The sequence below is a fragment of the Penicillium mononematosum genome, assembly GCF_028829835.1.
Source record: "Penicillium mononematosum strain IBT 11891 chromosome Unknown utg000003l:1.0-8172316.0:1.0-8177699.0, whole genome shotgun sequence".
Taxonomy (NCBI): Eukaryota; Fungi; Ascomycota; class Eurotiomycetes; order Eurotiales; family Aspergillaceae; genus Penicillium; species Penicillium mononematosum.
This window is the reverse complement of record NW_026643273.1, coordinates 4,178,288-4,198,560: the sequence shown is the minus strand read 5'-3', so window position 1 is coordinate 4,198,560 and position 20,273 is coordinate 4,178,288. Positions and strand designations below refer to the sequence as shown.

General features: G+C 51.8%; 7 protein-coding genes across 7 annotated transcripts; 4 read left to right on the top strand and 3 right to left on the bottom strand.

The window, feature by feature from the left end:
• Window positions 1-266: 266 nt before the first annotated feature.
• On the bottom strand, window positions 267-1,479 carry N7519_006583 (deoxyhypusine synthase; the record flags this gene model as incomplete). Its single annotated transcript, XM_057293359.1, has 3 exons — window positions 267-341; window positions 405-1,205; window positions 1,261-1,479. 3 exons carry the CDS (start codon window positions 1,477-1,479, stop codon window positions 267-269), a joined length of 1,095 nt encoding a protein of 364 aa, XP_057148170.1.
• A 1,364-nt stretch (window positions 1,480-2,843) lies between these two features.
• N7519_006582 (MYB DNA-binding domain protein) lies at window positions 2,844-8,824 on the top strand (the record flags this gene model as incomplete). The annotated part of the gene is made up of 4 exons (XM_057293358.1): window positions 2,844-3,192; window positions 3,349-5,361; window positions 5,415-6,823; window positions 6,959-8,824. 4 exons carry the CDS (start codon window positions 2,844-2,846, stop codon window positions 8,822-8,824), a joined length of 5,637 nt encoding a protein of 1,878 aa, XP_057148169.1.
• A 503-nt stretch (window positions 8,825-9,327) lies between these two features.
• N7519_006581 (cytochrome P450) lies at window positions 9,328-11,943 on the top strand (the record flags this gene model as incomplete). The annotated part of the gene is made up of 7 exons (XM_057293357.1): window positions 9,328-9,844; window positions 10,232-10,318; window positions 10,369-10,427; window positions 10,490-10,903; window positions 10,974-11,124; window positions 11,191-11,513; window positions 11,569-11,943. 7 exons carry the CDS (start codon window positions 9,328-9,330, stop codon window positions 11,941-11,943), a joined length of 1,926 nt encoding a protein of 641 aa, XP_057148168.1.
• Window positions 11,944-12,357: 414 nt separating this feature from the next.
• On the top strand, window positions 12,358-14,635 carry N7519_006580 (putative C6 transcription factor; the record flags this gene model as incomplete). Its single annotated transcript, XM_057293356.1, has 4 exons — window positions 12,358-12,473; window positions 12,530-12,649; window positions 12,705-13,416; window positions 13,472-14,635. 4 exons carry the CDS (start codon window positions 12,358-12,360, stop codon window positions 14,633-14,635), a joined length of 2,112 nt encoding a protein of 703 aa, XP_057148167.1.
• Window positions 14,636-14,823: 188 nt separating this feature from the next.
• Window positions 14,824-16,455, bottom strand: N7519_006579 (uncharacterized protein; the record flags this gene model as incomplete). Its single annotated transcript, XM_057293355.1, has 4 exons — window positions 14,824-15,255; window positions 15,306-15,708; window positions 15,764-16,187; window positions 16,239-16,455. The coding sequence occupies 4 exons, from the start codon at window positions 16,453-16,455 to the stop codon at window positions 14,824-14,826; spliced, it is 1,476 nt and encodes a 491-aa protein (XP_057148166.1).
• A 491-nt stretch (window positions 16,456-16,946) lies between these two features.
• Window positions 16,947-17,828, top strand: N7519_006578 (DUF1445 domain protein; the record flags this gene model as incomplete). The annotated part of the gene is made up of 3 exons (XM_057293354.1): window positions 16,947-17,477; window positions 17,521-17,631; window positions 17,685-17,828. 3 exons carry the CDS (start codon window positions 16,947-16,949, stop codon window positions 17,826-17,828), a joined length of 786 nt encoding a protein of 261 aa, XP_057148165.1.
• A 252-nt stretch (window positions 17,829-18,080) lies between these two features.
• On the bottom strand, window positions 18,081-19,703 carry N7519_006577 (amidohydrolase; the record flags this gene model as incomplete). The annotated part of the gene is made up of 1 exon (XM_057293353.1): window positions 18,081-19,703. One exon carries the CDS (start codon window positions 19,701-19,703, stop codon window positions 18,081-18,083), a length of 1,623 nt encoding a protein of 540 aa, XP_057148164.1.
• Window positions 19,704-20,273: the final 570 nt, after the last annotated feature.

The window sequence follows — 20,273 nt, the reverse complement described above, 5'->3', positions numbered from 1 at the left end:
TTTTGTCCTCAGGGGCATATAGCCATATCGGATCAACGTACCTCCAGGGCTATACCTGCACAGAAGTACACCGGATTGTAAAATGTAGGCCAATCCTAATCAATGTTGAAACAATTCCAGATCAAAGACCCTTGGTTGCCCAGAACGGACCACTTTTAACGGGGAGTGACACTGATTGGCTCTTTGAAAAAGAAACCATTTCTAGACCGCGGGTTCCCGCATTGCTTGGCAATAAGTCCCGCAGACTCGAGAGAGAAAAAGTGAAATCAATTTTTTGGTTGGGCACGGGCAAATGAAGCAGCCACAATCATAGGGAATACTGCCGTGGCCTCAGCATAGACCTAAAAGCAGAAATATGAAAGTTAGCTCGGCCCTAAAGAAATAGAACAATAGATCAAACTCACCTTGACAGACTTGGCATCCGCCTTGATCTTTCCCCAGCTCACCGCTTCATCCGGCCGCGCACCCGCATCACTGCCATCGAACTCCTGCGCGGTATTCACATACACGGCGTGCTCGGCTCCGTTCCGCATCAGACATGCATTAGCGATGTGGTGCTTGACCACCCCACCTCCCAAGATGATCATACCGGCGCGTGTCGCCCGAACAGCCATGGTGTTGATACGGCGCACATCATCCACAATATCCACCCGGAGCCGTTGCGGAGAAGACTTGAAGGTATGGAAGTAAAGCATATCACCCAGTGATCCATCCGTCAGGGCGGGACAGAATACGGGGATTCCATTCCGGGCCGCCCAGTACAGAACTGAATCCTCGTGGTCGATCTCACGACCCAATCGTTCGGTGATGCGGCTTGGCGTCCAGTGAAGCTCATCTTCCTCGTTTCCAGTCTCCCGAGCCTTAATTTTTGCAGCCTCCTGCTCCTCCAGCATCTTGTCCAAAATGGGCACCACCCAGTCCTCGAAAGAACAGTAGTTATTGTTGGGCACCAGAAGGTTGCCAATGCGGTTGAGACCCTTTGCACGAAGTCCAGCACCGGGAGTCGAGAACGATCCAAGATATGTAGGGGCCAAGCATTTGATCAAATCCTCCTCCACACCTCCAGCAGTGGTCACGATGGCGGAAACATGCTTGTGTTTCACCAAATAACGTAGGGTGTCCCGAAGACCGGATGAAATCAAGTTCGATGTATAGCCGAGGAAGATGGTGGTTTTGTTCCCTGTCTCGGGATCACGGAAGGCACGCTAAGAAATTGTCAGACTCGAAGGATTCATAGATTGCAATAATGTTCAGACGTACCATTTCATTGATGATTTGAGCAGCCTCAGCGACTGCACTGCCTTGAAAACCGGTATGGGCCAAGTTGTCCACCATCTCTGCGACAGTGATATCTCGTCCTTGAAACTTATCGAAATCCACTCCGCTCACCACGTGAGATCCCTCTGGGACCGGTTGCGAGCTCTGGAGGACGGACTCGGTCACCGAGGAGGGGATTACTGAAGGCTGCTGAGCGCTCATATTTGTGATGAGATTAAGGAAAGAAAAGAAAAGAGAAAAAGGTAGATAGTTGTAGAGAGAGTAAATAAATCCGTACAAAGTGATTTATAGAGCTGAGACAAGAAACAAGTCGAGCCAAAAAAGAAGGTCAGTTTGGAGTAGAAGAGACCTCGGGAGGGGCAAGTTGATCTTTTTTTTATTTTTTTTATTTTCTTTTTGGCGGGGGAACTGCATCAGTCTGGGCCTTGATGCCTGAATGCCTGAGTGCCTTGACACCATATTGCCTCAGGCATAAATCCCTTCATAGTGCTACCATTTCACACTTGGAGACTCTCCAAGATATGTTTGAATGAAGAATCTCTTATAACATTTATATTTTATATCTACCGTTTCTATAACTCTACTGATTTTGTCTATACTGCAATAAGGTACTATAGTACTTGCCCAGGTCCTTCTATACCAAGAACATTCAATGTGAATAGAGTTTAGGAGGCACATCCCCACCACACTAGCATTCAACCGGGTTAGTGCCGAGCCCCTTGAAGTCTCACGAACTCATATTCTGAACAAATTCCTAACATATTCCAGTATTCCCGATATATTCCTCTTCCTTTATTCGTTCCTCTTTGGTACTCTTGTGTTGCATAACATCCGGCGCAAGGAGCTCGCATGATTTCGCCGATCTTGTAACGTGCTAGTGTTTCTTGTTTTCCACGTTAAATCCTTTTATCTCGACGAATCTGTCAGTCTTGTCAACCTGAACTGTCCATTTGCTATGGTCTAACCAGATCAAATCTAGCAATCGCAGAGCAGAAAAAGGAAACGAACATACTCAGGTGATCTTGGATCTTGGATCTTTCCCTCCCAACTTGAAACAGACTGCGCCTTACCCGATCGGGTATCCGTGCTCTTCAATTCTTCGGTCCGTGCATTGCTTGTCACGTGCAGACCCTCCCGAGTGCCCGTTCTCCATCTTTGGGTATGTGACGGATTCTGCATTCCAACCGCCTTGGGCTGAATTGCACTGTACATTGAACGTGCTGGAGCGCTAACCAGTCTGTAGCTTCGTGATAGCATGACGCGATAATGTCCTCCCGATTTCCCCCATCGTCCGGGTTCAATTCCCGTGACCGTTCTCCGCATCGATTTGGAGACCGTCGCCCCCGGTCGGTCCTCGTGGTCCTGACGACGGACCTGCACCATTTGGGAGAGATCCACCGCGTGGTCCTCGGGCCCTTGTTGATTCCCCTCGTGGTGGCCATTTTGGTGGTCGTGGTAGGGGTTATGGCCGTGGCGACTTCCGTGACCGTGACCGTGACCCACGAGACCGTGATCGAGATCGCGACTTTCGAGATAACCGCGATGGCCCGCCGTTTCGCCGCGATATGGACAGGGACTGGGTTCGCCGCGACCGCGATTTTGACCCCCGAGACAACCGGATTGGCTTTGGCCGAGGCCGCTCAAGATCACCGACGCGCGACTTTCGAGACATAAGGGAGCCCCCGGGCCGCGATTTTGACCTGGTTCGGATGCGGCGCAACTCGAGAGATAGTATCATATCCGCATCTTCGGGCGGCCCGGAAGGTCCACCTCCAAATGGTGGCCATATGCACCGAGGAGGCATGCGAGGGCGTGGTCGCGGAGATTGGGAAGGAGGCCGCGGTCGTGGTCGTCCACCTTTCCTCGATGATCGCGATCTTTTCCGTCGCCGCAGTCGCTCCCGCGAACCGTGGCGTGGACGTGACCGGATGGTGGATCGCGATAGAGATCGAGACATGGACCGGGATCGTGCATTAGATCGCGATCGGATGATGGATCGAGATCGTGACCGTGACCTTCCACGTCCGAGAGATCGAGATCGAGAATTAGATCGCGACTTGGATCGTCGAGATCGCTTTGACCGTCGCGATGATTGGGATAACCGACGACCTGATCGCGAGGACCGTGATCGCCCAGTGGACTTTTGGAAACGGGACCGCCCCCCAAGCCGTGCAGATAGCCGCGCAGCCAGTGGCTCAACCACTTCCTCACATCCTCCTACAGCACCCGGCCCTGGAGCTGGACCAGCCCTAGCAGATCGCCTGTCTGATCATCCCCAAGTGGATCATGGTCGGAAACCTTCAATTATCCCCAGCACTGCGGTTCAGGAACCTACGCGAGATTCCGAGCGAAGCGACCCTGTTGCTGTTCGACCTAGCGGTACTCGACCTGATTCTGTTCGCCCCGATGTCGTGCGCCCTGATGCTGCTCGGCCGGATGCTCCCCGACTGGGTGCTCCCCGGCATGATGCTGCCCGGCCGGATGCTGCTCGCCCTGATGCTGCCCGGCCTGATGCTGCCCGGCCTGATGCTGCTCGCCCTGATGCTGCTCGCCCTGATGCTGCTCGCCCTGATGCTGCTCGCCCTGATGCTGCTCGTCCTGATGCTGTTCGCCCCGATGCTGTTCGCCCCGATGCTGTTCGCCCCGATGCTGTTCGCCCCGATGCTGTTCGCCCCGATGCTGTTCGCCCCGATGCTGTTCGCCCCGATGCTGTTCGCCCCGATGCTGTTCGCCCCGATGCTGTTCGCCCCGATGCTGTTCGCCCCGATGCTCGACCGGATGCTCCTCGACTAGATGCTGTTCGCCCTGATGCTATGAAGAACGCTGGACCTATTATTCGGAACTCACCACCTCCAGCGGCCCCCCAGGTGCCCGCCTTTGGCTCGGTGACTGCCCCAATTACGAACGTCTCCACAAGTAAAGATACTTCAGACCAACGCACGGCGCGAAATTCTACTTTCCCCGCAGAGGGAGACCGCTATGAAGTCCTACAACGACAACCGGCCCAACCTCCTACAGGGCCCAAGGCAGAAAGGACCGAGATCACGCAACCTTTTGAGCCTCGCAGCCGTCCCGATGGACCCCGGGAGGCTGGCAAGCAGCAAGTTGCGCCTCATCGGCTCTCTAAACCATCTATCCATTTCCCTGATGTATCACCGCCCACCGCTCCAGCTGCCATGACCCGGCCAGATTCGGGAGTAGGGCCCAACGAAGGATTTGGGGGCGGGAGGTCGAACTCACTCACCTCTTCCCCCACTTTTGCACGGGTTCCGCCGCCTGCCCCGCGCGCATTATCCCGTGAGCCCTCTATATCGCCTCGAATGCAACCGTCCGGCATTCCAACCGGCCCTCGAGCTTTGCAATGGAAGGCTTCCTCCCCGCGTGGCCGCAAAGGCAGCAAGCAATGGGTGCGACCTGGCTACGGCCGAACACCTTCAATTCCTAATGCACTGCCGAAACAAGAGCCTGTTGATGAGGGCGAAGGTGTTTCCCCTGCCAATGAAACCACGCAGCCCCTCTTACACCATGAGACAGACGAGCCTGAGAGTGGCGAGATTCTCCCCCATGAACCTGCGAGAGAACCCTCGCCAGTTTCCCCGTCATTGCACCTCCTACCCCGTCGTAGTTTATCGGCCGTCGACGTTCAAACGAGCGATGTCAATGAACCCTCTGAGCAGGGCGGCACGGATAAACCCGCCTTGATACCAGACTTTGAAGGTTCAAGTGACGAGGAAGACGGGGAAAACATTGTTTTCACCCAGGAGTATCTTGATGAAAGAAAGCGAATCTTTGAAAAGGATATGGAGTCCCTCCGAGCAGAACTGCCACCGTCGCCTTTGGAAGATCCCGCCATTGTCGCTCTTTTGATTAAAATTCAGTTACTTGGAATGGTAGCCAACGAACAGACTCTTGAACACCCCCCCGAACCACTCGCCGAACGAGTGTTAGAACGACCAGTGGATCCTTTGCCTTCAGTAGAGGATGAAGAGCCAGCCGATCATCCCAGCACTGAACGAGTGGTCTCCTTTGCTTCGACACTACCCGAGCGCGAGCCAGAGCCGATTTCAGAAACCATCATCCCCCGTTGGTACCTCCTGGTGAGGTTACTGTCCAAAACCTTCCATTCTTGCGCTCAGGCCCTCCAACCCCCATTTCAGAAATGGATGTATATCACGAGAACATTGCGACCCAAAATCGTCTCAGAGACACGTTCAGCACAGAACTTTCAAAGGTGCAAGCAGAAGATTTCAGGAAGAACGCAGTCCTTAGGGATGAGTATGTGTCTCACTACAAGCTCTGGCGCATGGCCATTTGGGAGCTTGATCGTATGAAGGAGAAGAAGTCCGTGACCCCTGGTCCAGCCTCTCCCCCAGTGTCAACGGTTGCAACTACCCCGGCGCCCATGCCGGAAGGCCGCGAAGGCCGTCGGTACAAAGGAAATAGCGAGCTCGATTTTCTCAATGCTTTGAAAGCCTCCGAAATCTCCGCCCAAGAAGAGCTTGAACGTCGACGAATCAAGATGGCTACTGCTCGGCCAGATTTGGGCCGTGAAGCGGTCATTCCCAATATGCTCGAACCGCGGGAGGTAAAGGCTCGCATCTACAAAGATGTGAACAACACCATTGAGTGCAATAGGGCTCTGGACGTTTTCGGCTTCGTTCCGCCCCCTAATGACTTCACCCCGGAGGAGCATGTAATCTTTACAGACGCCTTCATGGCCCATCCGAAACGGTGGGGCAAGATTGCCGAATATTTGCCCGGTCGGAATTTCCAGCAGTGTATCGTACACTACTATCTCACCAAGGAAGAGATTAAGTACAAGGCCAAGCTCAACAAACGCTGGAGTAAGCGGGGCAAGGGAACTCGAAAGGGTCCACGACCGAAGTCCAACGCCCTCATCGCAGACTTGGGTGTCGTGAAACCTGACTTTGTTGGCGAGGACGAGCCACCCGCTGTCACAGACACCGGTCGTCCACGGCGTGCGGCGGCACCCACCTTTGGCGATTCCACCGAGGCAGAGAGCGCGCCAGTTGGCCGTCGGGGCCAACTTGGCAAGGACGGCGAGCCGGTGGAAAGATCGTCGACTCGGCGTGGCGGACGGGGCGGAGGTACTCGCGGTGGACGGCGCGTGAAGACCACTACTCAACCGGATTCAAAGGCACAGGCGACAGTTCCACAGGAAAATCTGCCTCCGATTGTACCGCCAGCACCACTTCATCCTGGAAGCGAGATGGAGTTGGTCTCAGATCACGTCTTGGAAGGGTATGAGGCCCGGGAACGAGAGCGTTCCGAAAAAGAATCCGTGCCACCAATTCCGCGAGGCAGGGTGGGACGAGGGCGGCCGAAAGAAGGAGTTTATGTCTTCGAGTCTACTGAGGTTGAACAGCCTCTGGCAACCAAACAGCTTGAGACGGGGTATGGCTCCTTGCAGCCAACGAGTTACTGGTCTGTACCGGAGCAGCGCGATTTCCCGGCCCTGCTGGGACACTTTGGTCGTGATTTCGAGGGTATCTCGGCCTGGATGAAGACCAAGACAACGGTGATGGTACGTATTGGGTCCTTTCATCCCAACTTTCCTTTTCGTATTGAGTCCTTTCATCCCAAGTTTCCTTTTCGTTTTTTCTTTCTCAGTTTCCTATGTTTCTGTTTGTCAACTAGCCGGCTAACGTGTATGGTGCAGGTCAAAAACTTCTATCAACGCCGCCTTGACTCGGGCCAGAAAGACTTTGAGTTGATTCTAACAGATGCCGAGGAGAAGAAGGCTCGCGGTGAGGCCACAGGGCCGCTTCCTATTCCAAGTGCTGCGCCAAAGAGACGATACGAGGCAACTCCGTCTTCTATTATCCCTCGCCCACTTGCCCCTCATGGGGATCCTATGGTCGAGGCTGATGAAATACGATTCCCTAAAGGCAAGCCTGTTGGCCTCTCCCCGCAGCCCATGTCCCTACATGGACGACCTCCGTCCGACAAGGACCGGAATGTCGGTCGCTACCAGCCACTCGCACAAGCTTCTGCTGCTTCACCAGTGCCTTCTACCGCAACTCTAATTGAAGAGTCGACTCGGGCAATTCGCGCGCAAGGAGGACCATCCCACCGCATTCAGGGCCCACGCCTTGGGTATTTTACAGAGGATAGACGAGACTCTTCGGTATTGCCCCATGCCACTTCTCGTGCGCAAGAACTCCCGATATCCTCGCGCCATCCTGGCTCTATGCCGCTGGATATGGCACGGATGGAACCTTTATCTGCACAGGCCTATATGCCTGCTCAGCAGCCAACTTCTCTCCTTTCATCGACCCATTCGCGTCACGCCAGCTTGACACAACCCCCCGGCTCGCCAATCCAGCAGCTTAGACCAGAACTGGACATCTCGTCTGTTCACCGCGATCCCTTTGCTCAAAGACCCTATTACTCGCTCGCAGGTCAACCCATGGGTCTAGCCCAGTCACCTCGCCCTGGGTTGTCGCCAGTGAAGGATGTTCCTCGTCCGAGTGCTACTCCGGCTCCCGATGCAACTCGCCAGGTGCCTGCCAAACGGTCTAACATCATGAGCATCCTCAATGATGAACCTGAAGAGCCTCAGCCGCGCAAACGATTCGCCAGCGAGCAGGCTTCATCTGCCCCTGGTGTAACCCCAGGCATAAACCCAAGGCCCGCATACCAGGCCAGCGGGCCCTCTCGCCATGAAGACAGTATTATGTCAGGTATGCCGCAAAAGCCTTCTGGTTACACCCAGCAAAGCCAATATCAGCCACCGTCGCGCGGCTACTCGGAGTATCCTGGCTATAGTGGCTCGGCCACATCGGCGAATAATGACTGGATGGCACGGTTCGATCCACGGGCGCAACAAACTCCACCACAGCCTCCAGCCCAATCGCTGCCACCACAGCAGCAGCAAAGCGGCCGTCAGGGTTCCTATTCATCTTACGCGGCGCCCCCGAGCCAATCTTCCTTGACGAATCTTCCTGCGCCATCCCCAGCGCCGACTCCCCCGCCAACAAATGCCTCTCAACGATCGGCTTATCCCAACGTTTTCTCCCAGGGTTCCTCTGCTCAACCGCCCATGGCCTCTGGCTCCCGAGATATGGCCTCGCAACCGGCTTCCTATCGACCCGGGTCACCTGGCCCACGGTCTGGTATGCCGTATGCATCGCGACAGGATCCACCAACGCCAGCGCAGTCTTCGGCCAGCCTGTATGGCATGCATTCGCGCCAGTCAGCAACCCCGAATCCAGTCCAGCCACACAGCTATCAACAACATGTGCAAACCATGGTCAGTGGGTCGCATCAGCCGCAATCCCACCGCTCGACACCTGTCAACTTGGCCGGTGGTTCTTCGCAGTACGGGCATAACACCCCTCCTCCCCAGTCCCAGGCTGGCCGGTCAATGGCATCGCTGGCGAGCCTCGGTCGTTCATACACCCCCCCCGTCGGCTCTACATCCCTCTATGAGCGGAGGCACCATGGGAAGCTATGGTCCCCCTCAGTCATCCGCGCCTGGATCGATACCGCCGCTTCACCAACGACCTCCAGGATCGCTTGGTGACAGTGTCTCCACCCCGACACATCACCGTGTCTACAGCCATGGGTCGGCTCAAGGCGGGCTACCGCCGCCTTCGCAACCTCCTCGCTAGGGTCGCACGTTTGATTTAAATGAACTTCATGTGGAGTGTAAGACCGTACTGGGTTTGGTTGTACATTAATGTGTCTTTCTTTTTCTTTTTCTCTTGTTTAGCGTCCTGGCGCCTTTGCCAGTGAGGATATTCATTTAATCATGGTTTATATGTATAACTAGATGAATGATTTTATGTGTCAAACCGTACATGTAATGAATCTGTACAAGTTTGTAGTATTAACTTAGTATCTACAATGTTAAGTGAAAACTAGCCCTCATCAGATACCTAAGTGCGTGTTCAAGGCATATGAGGCTCAAGTCGGACTTGCCTAAAGTAGCATGGCCCCGGGGGCTGAGCCCAAGGCTGAGCCTTCATCTCTCTTCCTCTTCTTCATCTTTCTCTGATTCTCCCTCGCGAATAACTTCAAGATCTCATGGAACCTACCAGTAGAAACGAAATTGCCTTCATTTCAGGTCCGATCGATACTGGACCTGATGAATCCTATTTTCACACTCACTATGTATCCCGAATCAACCATGCAATCGAGCACAATCACCGCTTTGTTATTGGTCCGATCCCAACTGGCGTGGACGCAGATGCGCTCACCTATCTCTTGGCATATCCCGTGTCACCTAGCCGAGTCACCATCTTTATGACCCAAACCGAGAACGGGATATGGGGGGCGCACTTCCGCTCGTTCGGAGTCAACGTGCAGGTGGTGGAAGGCCAAATGAGTCGTGATCGAGACGCGGCTCTAACCAGTGCCAGTACGTACGATATTCTACGGGTACGTACAAAGAAGGAGGCAAAGGCATTTTATGGCGACATGTGGCGCGACGGATATGTCACGAATACGGAGCGCAATTGGAAGCGACGTCGGGGAATCGCAGAGGATGAGATTATCGGAGAGGAGACGATCAATCGATGTATGACAACTCCCGCTCGACAGGGTCTGTTGACACGAGTCCATAAGATGTTGCGAAGTATATAATATGAAAAATGAAAAATGGATATACAGCGGAAGAATTGAAGTTTCATTCCGCGGGGAACAAGAGAAAGTGCGGAATGAACATTCCGCTTATGCGCGGTGGAGAAAGATCTTCGAACTGGGGACTTGTGGACTTGGGACCTATGAGAGAGCTGCCTTTACTGATTCTGGGACCGGTGGCCAATGAACATGTCATGGATGTAACAGCTTTCTTTATGCGAGTCTCTAAACTCGGAAATATGCCGTAGCCGAAATGCAGGTGATGCAAGGCTATAAGAGATGCATTCTCCCACCGAATGTCTGCAATTCCTTGTTTTACCCTATATCATGGCCATCCAAACACTCGCAGTCGCCGTGATCACGGTGGTTTATTTCATCATTCGATACTTCAATCGCACTGATATCCCTAAGATTAAAGGCCTCCCGGAGATTCCTGGTATACCCATATTGGCAATCTATTGCAGCTGGGAGATCAACATGCCACAGTCACGGGGAAATGGGCAAAGAAATTTGGCCCAGTTTTCCAAGTGCGCATGGGAAACAAGGTAAATAATTAACTAGGTAAATATCTTTTGAATCGGACATTGATAATCTAATGCCCTTTTAGCGCATCGTGTTCGCCAACAGCTTTGACGCCGTCCGTCAATTGTGGATTAAGGACTCGTCGGCTTTGATCTCCCGCCCAACTTTCCACACTTTCCACAGCGTCGTCTCCAGTTCACAGGGCTTCACGATCGGAACTTCCCCGTGGGATGATTCCTGTAAGAAACGCCGCAAGGCAGCTGCCACTGCGCTGAATCGACCGGCCGTGCAATCGTATATGCCCATCATCGATCTTGAATCCAATTCCAGCATCAAAGAACTGTACCGGGACAGCCAGAACGGCAAACGTGACGTGAATCCCACTGCATACTTCCAGCGATACGCTCTCAACACCAGTTTGACTCTGAACTATGGATTCCGCATCGAGGGCAATGTGGATGATACGCTGCTGCATGAGATTGTGGATGTGGAGCGTGGTGTGTCCAACTTCCGCAGTACTTCGAACAACTGGCAGGACTACATTCCCCTATTACGCATTTTCCCCAAAGATGAACAACGAGGCCGCCGACTTCCGGGGTCGCCGTGATAAATATCTGACCTACTTGCTCGATATGCTCAAGGATCGAATCGCCAAGGGAACCGATAAGCCTTGCATCACTGGTAATATCTTGAAGGATCCCGAGGCTAAGCTGAATGATGGTGAGTTACAAAATCTTGTTAAAAATCTTTGTGAATGTCGGTGTTGAGTACTCATCTATCGTCTAGCCGAGGTGAAATCGATCTGTTTGACTATGGTGTCGGCTGGTCTTGACACCGTTCCGGGGAACTTGATTATGGGAATTGCCTACCTGGCATCCGAAGACGGCCAAAGAATTCAGAAAAAGGCCTATGATGCAATCATGGAGGTATACCCGGATGGCGATGCTTGGGAGAAATGTTTGGTGGAGGAGAAGGTCCCTTATGTGACGGCATTGGTCAAGGAGGTCTTGCGGTTCTGGACGGTCATTCCTATTTGTCTGCCACGCGAGAGCACCAAGGATATCCAGTGGAATGGAGCTACAATCCCTGCCGGGACGACCTTCTTCATGGTATGTTGCGCCTTGCTTCTGTCCCTTTCGGGACTTTGCTAACAGGGTCTGATAGAATGCTTGGGCTGCCGATTACGATGAAGATCACTTTAAGGATGCCGATAAATTCATCCCGGAGCGTTATTTGGAGGCCAGTGAGGGTGCAGGCACTCCACACTATGCATATGGAGCGGGATCACGTATGTGTGCAGGCTCACATCTCGCCAATCGCGAGCTGTTCACTGCTTTTATCCGCCTCATCACTGCTTTCAACATGCACACGGCGAAGGAGACGGCCGACCGACCAATTCTGAATGCAATTGAGTGCAATTTGATTCCGACAGCCTTGACAACCGAGCCGAAGCCATTCAAGGTTGGCTTTAGTGCACGCGACCCTAAGAAGCTTGAGCAGTGGATTGCTGAGAGCGATGAACGCACCAAAGATCTATAAGAGGAAGCTTTATCTGATACGATTCCCCTATGTTTCCGAGGCCATTTATGTATCTACTTGAATATATGTGAAATAAAGGCAATGAAGTATAGATATAGACCTGAGACCTACATGTATGTAATCGACGTCTCCCGGCACATCTTTAGGAACCGAATAGAAATTTGAGTGATGAGTGATAAGAGAATATTGCAGAGAACATAGATCTACTAAGATCTGCTAATTCTTAGACTCCTTTCCCTGAATTATTGCCAATTTCCCCAGTTGTCTCTCTCCTCTATGACTCCCGGCCTTGTCACACCGACGGAATCTCCCCGCATTTTCCTCGACCTCACCCTTTTCTTCCTCTTCACCCTCTCCCCATCCACTTGAAATGAACCTTTGATCGCAATCAATTGCATCCCGAAGTCATTTTGGATGATGAATAATCCACAGATGTACCCTGTTCTCGAGACATGGGATAACCCACCCTCGGTGGACAATACGAATGATCGCCCCCGAAAGAAACGCCGCAAATACATCGCCAAAGCCTGGTCAGTTTGGAAAGTTCATATTTTATTCGAGATTGAGGGCTAACGAAATCATGAAGCAATGGATGTAAACGTCGCAAAATAAAATGCAATGGCCAGTCACCTTGTCAGCGTTGCGGACGCCAGCATATTGAGTGCATTTACGTTGAGGATTCTCGAGACAGTCCCCACGAGCAAGAGTAATGCCCACCCCAGCTCGGTACGTTTGAACACGACTAACCTTACTATTTAAAGCAACTTCAAGCTGCTTTTTGACCAAATGAGGGCCATGCAGGACCAGATTACTCAGTTGTCTGCTAGTATCCGGTCAATAGCCAGCAGCGAACATTCTCCTGGAGGGGTTTCCGCCACCGGCACCTACGGGCAGTTTCCTACCCAACGTCCAATCAGGCGCCTGTCAACAGCTAGAGAGACGTCATTCCAAGGTCCGACGACATCGGCCTTTAGTTTCGACCTTGCGAAGTCCAGCCTGCAGCAGCGCGGGATCGTGGAACGTGCCGAGGCTGGCGACGAGGGCGATATGACTCAAGAACCATCACCGCTGGCATCGCCATCGGCTGCAAATGAGGGACTTGAGACCCGTCAGACCCTCGATCCCCTTTGGATTCTCCCCAAAGCCGAGGCGCTTCGCCTTTGCCAAGTCTACGAGGAGGAAATGGGCGTCATGTACCCGGTTCTGGAGCTTTCGGAGCTTTTGGACCAGGTTGACCTTCTCTACGGCCAGAATGACCGCGTGATTGAACCGACTGGTCAGCCCGATGGACACAATGGACTGTCTCGCGAAGATGTCCATATTCTACGTGTAGTGTTTGCCTGTGCGTTGACCGCCGAAGCCAGTGGCCGGAGTGAACAGGCCATTGCGCTCTTTGACAGCGTACGAGAAGTTCAAGACAATTGTGTCTGGGGTCCGCCTGAAATCAAGAACATCATATTTTTGACTCTCGTGGTTTGTCATGCCCCAATCAACCATGGACGCTCGCACATGCTAATTGTACCGGTAGTCAATATTCTATTTTCAAATGGACGAGGAAATTCTGGCGTGGCGCACCGTTGGTATTGTGGAGCGCATGTGCCTCGAGAAAGGTCTTCATCGACGGGAAACTCTGAATCAACCGGCCATCATCGCCGCGGGTAAGGATCGCGTTCTGCGGCTCTTCTGGTCTATTTATATTTTGGATATGCGGTGGAGCTTTGGGACTGGCATGCCGTTTGCCCTGGAAGATACAGATATTGACCCTTGGCTGCCTGAGCCCGCCGAGAAAACGCCATATCTACGTGTAATGATCCGGTACAGCCGAATCGCAGCGAAGGTATGGAAGTTTATATCAGCATTTAACAACACGAACGAAATCAAGAAAGAGGAAATGAACTATTTGGATTGGCAGGTGTTGCGTTGGGCGCATGCTATTCCAGACCCGTTGCGGCTCGATCATCCGAGTTCTGCGGAGTCTGAGAATGCCACCGAAGGCTCACGGAGCCTGCGCAGACTGCGTGCCCTACTTTATCTTCGTGCTAATCAGTTACGCATGCTCATTCACCGTCCCGTCCTTCATACTTCAGCAAATGTTATGCGGTATCCGGCCGAGTCAGAGACAGCGGTGGAAATTGCGAAAGATACAATTCGCTTCATTACCCGCTTGAACGATACATCCGATATCTACCAATTGCAGCAGGTGGCATTCAATTGGTTCCTTGTCTCGGCCCTTGCAGCTTTATTCCTGGCAGTAGCACAGGCTCCATCACAGTTCAGCGGGTCGTGTAAGGAGGAATTTTACTGGGCCTTGGAATTGGTCAAAGGAGTCTCAGCCCAGTCTTATATCTCCCGTCGACTATGGAAGTCTATTCGAAGTCTCCGTAAGCTGGGTCCTCAATTGGGCCTGGGGGTTCAGAAAAAATGTGTCGCTGAAAGTGAGCATTTGAATGTCCACGATTCTCCCGCGTTGCCCCAACCTGCCACCGTCGACAGTCAAACACCACAAGACGGGGAACAAATGACACAGGAGTTGATGGAATGGTTCGAAGCCGTGGGAAATCTGGAGGATCAAATCATGGGAATGGGAACGGGCCCTGCACCAGATGAGGGACCTTATCAGCAGATGCCCGACAGGGGCTTTGTATTTGATTACGGTGAAGAATTGTCCAGTGTGATGAAGGACTTCTTCTGATTATGTACAGTATGACACCACCTGCGGCTGTCTCCGGTGATGTTCTGTTTCCGGTATCACGATGCCACGTGAATTGTGTTGGTATATTGAGGATGTGCCAGTCTTCTGAGAGGAAAAACAAGAAAGATGGATTATACAAGGTGTGAATTTATTCCTGTGTTTTATACCTTGCCAACGTCGACATTGATCTAGTAGATATATTTGAATTCCAGTTCTCCATCACCCGTCTGGACTCGTCGAGTCTCTTCCTTTTCACCGCTGATAATTTGCTCCTTCACCTTGTTCTCCCGGCGCAAGTAGAGACCATATGCAGTTACCGTGATCTGCGCCACCGCAAGGGACCCTAAGGAGAAGGAGTTACCCAACACATAAGGCGATGTGCGATAGACCTGGCCGGCAACAATACCAGCACAGTTGCCGATTGTCTGCTGGAGGCCAATTGCGAGAGCACGGCGGTATTGTGGGGCGATATTCACGTTCAACCAGGCGACGTTGAGACCAACAGACGTATAGGTAGTGATACCGATGAGGAAAGTGGCAAAGTAGAGGACAGCGGTATTCTCGACTGTGAGCAGTATGATGTAACCGACAATACCGAAGATATTGGCTGTGAAGATGTACTGTGAAAGGTTAGCGTGGAAGGATGGGAGACTGTAAGGGCTAAACCCACCGATGCAAATTTGGAGTATCGGTCTGAGCACCACGCAATTGCGATGAAGACCGTGGCAGCCCAGACATAGACGGGGACAGTCAAGACGTTGCTCATCAGAGAGTCATAGCCCATTCCACCCAAGATAGTGGGCAAGAAAGTGCTGAACCCATACAAGAGAATGTCCTGACAGAACTGGATGACACTGCTGAACATCAACTTGGGATCTCTGATTGCAATGAGCATTTCGTCCCAGCTGAACTCTTCACTTCCCATGTACTTGCGACGCTGCTCGTTGCGTACCCGCATCATCCATTTCTCCTCTTCAGTGAGGAAGTAGGCCTCGGCCGGGTTGTTTGGCAACCCGAACCAGATGAGAACGGCACAGAGGATGCTGAACAGGCCTTCGATGATGTAGACCCATCTGAAACGTTGTAAGTAACGATGAATTTACTTCAGTGGGATAGAGACATGCGTACCTCCATCCGGCTTTGCCACCAATCCCGTCCATCTGCAAGAGCCCGTAGGCCAAAAGACCACCCACAGCACCTGAGATGGCAGCGCAACTCATCAAGTAGGAGACACGCTTTGCTTGCTCCTCTCGTCGATAGACCATGGTCAGGTAGAGATTGAGACAAGGGAACAAGCCAGCTTCGCAAGCACCCAAGATAAGACGAGTCGCGTAGAGAGAGCCTACCGACTCGATAAATCCAGTGAAGATGGTGGTCAGGGACCAAATGATACAGAGCCCCGTCAGGATGTTGCGAGGGGTCAACTTCTTCATCATGACCGCCCACGGTGCTTCGAAAAGAACATATGTGACATAGAAGATGGAGACAGCGGTCGAAAACTCATCTGGTGAAGCGTTGATATCTTCAGGCATGTTTGCAACCTTGACATTGCCTGATATTTTGTGAGCTTATGCTCTTTCGAAGGAGATTCAACAGAACTCACCGATACTCGATCTGTCCAGGAAACATGTAAGATAGGTCAACATGATGATGGGCACAAAGGCAGCATCCAGCTTGACGAGTAGTTTTGCCTCTTTCTTCGGATCCAACACCACATCCAAAGACTCGCCGGCCATGGCATAGTTTGCTTCTTCGGTATCCTCTTTTTTCAGGGAATCCTTGAGCTCCAAGGGGTTATTGTGAACGGCATCGTGCGACATGGCTGCTATGCGGTTGCAGCAAAATGGAGATTGGATTGAAGGGGACCAATTGATTTATTTTAAATGAATGCGACGATAACACAGATCATCGTGAAATCGATTCCTATGGTCTCCTATCTTCCACACGATACAAGCCAAGTGGTGTGTGGGGGTCTATCGGGCCGATGACGGTGATAAGAGAGACAAAGGCGAGAAGTTGAAGAGGGGGGAAAGGGTCAACATGGGCCAATAATATGGGGGAATAAAGGAGATATCCACCACTACAAGCCAATCCGACGATTCAAACAGATCCTAACTCGAACAGGCAAGTCGATAGACCATGTTTATGGCCTATTAGCTGATCTCTGGGGGTTTCCCCAAGCTTTTTCCCCAGACCATCGGTATGTGGATCCCGAAAGTTGATAACCGAGGGTATTCTCATTGGAGATATGTTGTATCAATATGATATATCAATATCAAGGTCATCTGGTATTCTAAAAGTAAGGTCAAACATGGACAATATCATCGCTCAGGAGGCCCGACTCCGTTGTCGCTATAATCAACTCACCAATACCGCGGGGATTGCACCGGGATATTTACAAGCGAATCTTTTGGTACTTCCTTCAAAATATGCTGCAGATTTCCATGATTTGTGTTTGCGCAATCCAGTTCCTTGTCCTCTACTAGGAATTACCGTCCCTGGGGACCCAAGTGCCGTTCGACCGGCAGAGTGTATTCGCTCCGAAGATTTTGATATTCGGACGGACTTCCCCACGTATCGAGTATATTCAGCCGGGAAGTGTATTGAAAGTCGTCGTGACTTGTCCGATGTATGGAATAAGGATCATGTGGGCTTTTTGATCGGATGCTCGTTCTCATTTGAGGATGCCTTAACGGCGGCAGGGTTGCCCCCGCGTCACCAAAAGACTGGCACGGTAGTTGCAATGTACCGATCGAACATTCCATTACTACCCGCTGGGATATTCACTGGTGGCCACTGTATTGTATCCATGCGACCGTATCGTCCGGAGCATATCGAGAGAGTGAGGAGAGATCACTCGGGCCTATCTGTCGACGCATGGAGAGCCTGTCGCTTGGGGCTGGGATGGAGCAAAACAACTGGGAATTCTTGATGTGGCAAAGCCGGACTTTGGAGAAGCGCAAATATTCGAGGAGGGCGAAGTTCCTGTGTTTTGGGTCAGTTCTACACACGTAGGTAATCGCGATGCTTTGATCTGACTTCATCCCAGGCCTGTGGAGTCACACCTCAAATTGCCGTCGAAGCAGCGAGTAATAAAATTGAAGGCCTGGTCTTTGCCCATGAGCCCGGCCACATGCTAGTCACAGATTGGACAGCAGAAGATTTGCAGAAACTCAAGCCTGGAATCATTTAGCAGAAAAGGAAGTCAACATGAATGCACATTCTGAGATTATCAACCTGATCGTACTTCTCAGGTCTATTCTCCTGTGACCCTACGAGGAAATCCCGGGCTAATCGGCTGTGGGCAACAGCCATGTTGAGTGATGGCATTTTTCTTTTTCCAGGATTGTTTGAGTGCACAGGAATTGCTCGGATTGGGTGAATGGAACGTGTTTCATGTTTTCTCAGCGCTGCTATAGTATGGTTCGAAAGGAGAGCCCTCAAATCACAGATCACCCGTCTCTTCATCAAACACCTTCTTTCCCTTGTACCAGGTTTGGCACACCCGAGCCTCTAACAGGGATTCTGGGGCCCAGATCATATCCAGGACAACGAAATTGGCGCTCAATCCTGGACGCAGTCTCCCGGTCCACGAATCTGAGAAGGATGCATATGCAGCCCCCGCAGTAGCTGCTGAGACAGCGGTCGCGAGGGAGACAGCGAATTCGGGGTTGACAGTCTCTTGCATAGAGGGATGGATAGCTGATCGGCGAGTAGTAGCAACATAAAGATTGAGCAGTGCCTGATGTTCGGCAGTCGGGGCGTCGGTGCCAAAGGCCAAATGGACACCGGCATCAACAAAATCTTGGTAAGCGAAAGCCCGCTTGCAACGCTGAAGGCCAAGCATGTCTGGCCACGCCCCAAAGGTTGCTGGGTCTAGATGAACAGGCTGGACCGAGGCCACTATTCCGAGCTGGCCCAGCCTTCTCGCGTCTTCGGGGGTCGTTATCTCTAAATGTTCAATGCGGTGACGACAGGATGGCAGGTGCTTGATTTGGGATAAACAGTCTATAGCCTGCTGCACTGTTCGATCCCCAATTGCGTGAATGGCGCACTGCAGGCCGGCATCAGTAGCACGGCGAATAGCTGCTGCAAGGGCATCATCAGGCCAGATGGGATCGACGAGGTTGGGAAGTCCGCCATATGGTTGGTGTAGTCCCGCTGTACACCCATCCACTGTACCGTCACAGAGTAACTTGATGCCATTGATACAAAACTCCGGGGAGGTGTTGCGGTTGAAAGTTTGATGAATCTCGATGGCGCGATCAATATGACGGCAGATATCGGCATCGCATTTTGAGTAGGGCACTAACCAGTGTGCTGCAACATGCATCGGAAGCTTCCCACGTTGGCTTCTGTAGATATTCAACGCCGCCCACTCACTCTCTCCCATGGCCATGTCAACGATTCCAGTATACCCAGCACGTTGATGCGCACGGATTGCAGCATCAATTGCGGCCACCTTCTTCTCCATCGGGGTGACCCGGTCCAAAAATGGCCAGACGATGTCGAACTGCGCTGCCTCTTCAAGTAGACCAGACGGGGTACCACTGTCGTAGCGATGAATCTTTCCGCCAGGAGGATCGGGTTTCGAGTCAGCCTCTAGCTCTTGGAGAGCTGCGTTGTTGCACCACGTTGAGTGGAGGTCCAATGCCTCGATGTAGATAGGTCGCGGATCTAGGTCGTCTAAGACAGTAGCAAAAGCGTTGCCATCCGTAACCGACTGGACCCAGCCTCGACATAGAATGCGTGGATCCGATGGATGAATTGCTGCATAGGAAGTGATGGAATTTCGGATATCTGCGAGATTCTTACAAGACAGAAGGTCGAGTTTCTGCAGGGACATACCGAAATTGAGGATGTGCACATGGCCATCAATGAACCCTGGGAGGACAATTCGATTCTGCAAGTCCACTGTCGATGCTGTGGCTTTTATCTGAATAACGCTTTTGTCATTGTCCCAGCCGACATGCGCGATATGGTCATCCTCAACTACCAGCGTAGAGGCAAAGGCACCCCATAGACCGGGATAGAGAATGCGGCCATTAGTAAAGATTGTTGTAACCATGGTATGATTGTGGGGAGTGAAGGAAAGGTAAGGGCTTCTTGGAGGTGAGGTGTTAAAAGTTGAAGTTGCACCAGAGGGGCAGCTGATGTGGGCAAACGTACATGAGATCAGCCGCGAAGATGTATAACCTGCGAATGCCTGATTTCGCATATTTGCCTGAATTATTGAACTGACTTATTTTAGACAAGGTATCCCAGAAAGAAAATACCCTAAAAGATATAAATATTTCCGCACACGAACTACACAAATGCCTACCTTCGAGGAAGAGGTCCAAAACCCGGTAAATGAAGCCACTATATATACAAATCTCCATATTCATCCTGAAACTTCGCTTTCTAGCACGAATGTCGAACAAGTAGTACATCTATTCGCGCAATAATACCGTTATGACAGCCAGGTCCTGGTATTAGAGTATCCCCTGTCTAAATTAGGAGGTGTTCATGGACTCAACAACGAAAGGAAAAAAAGCTTGAAGGTAACTGAAATTCTTGATGCATTAATAGCAGTGCTTTTATTCAGTGTATGCCTTTGTTTCTTTTGACAGATATTCCTTTGACCATGGAGCCTTCC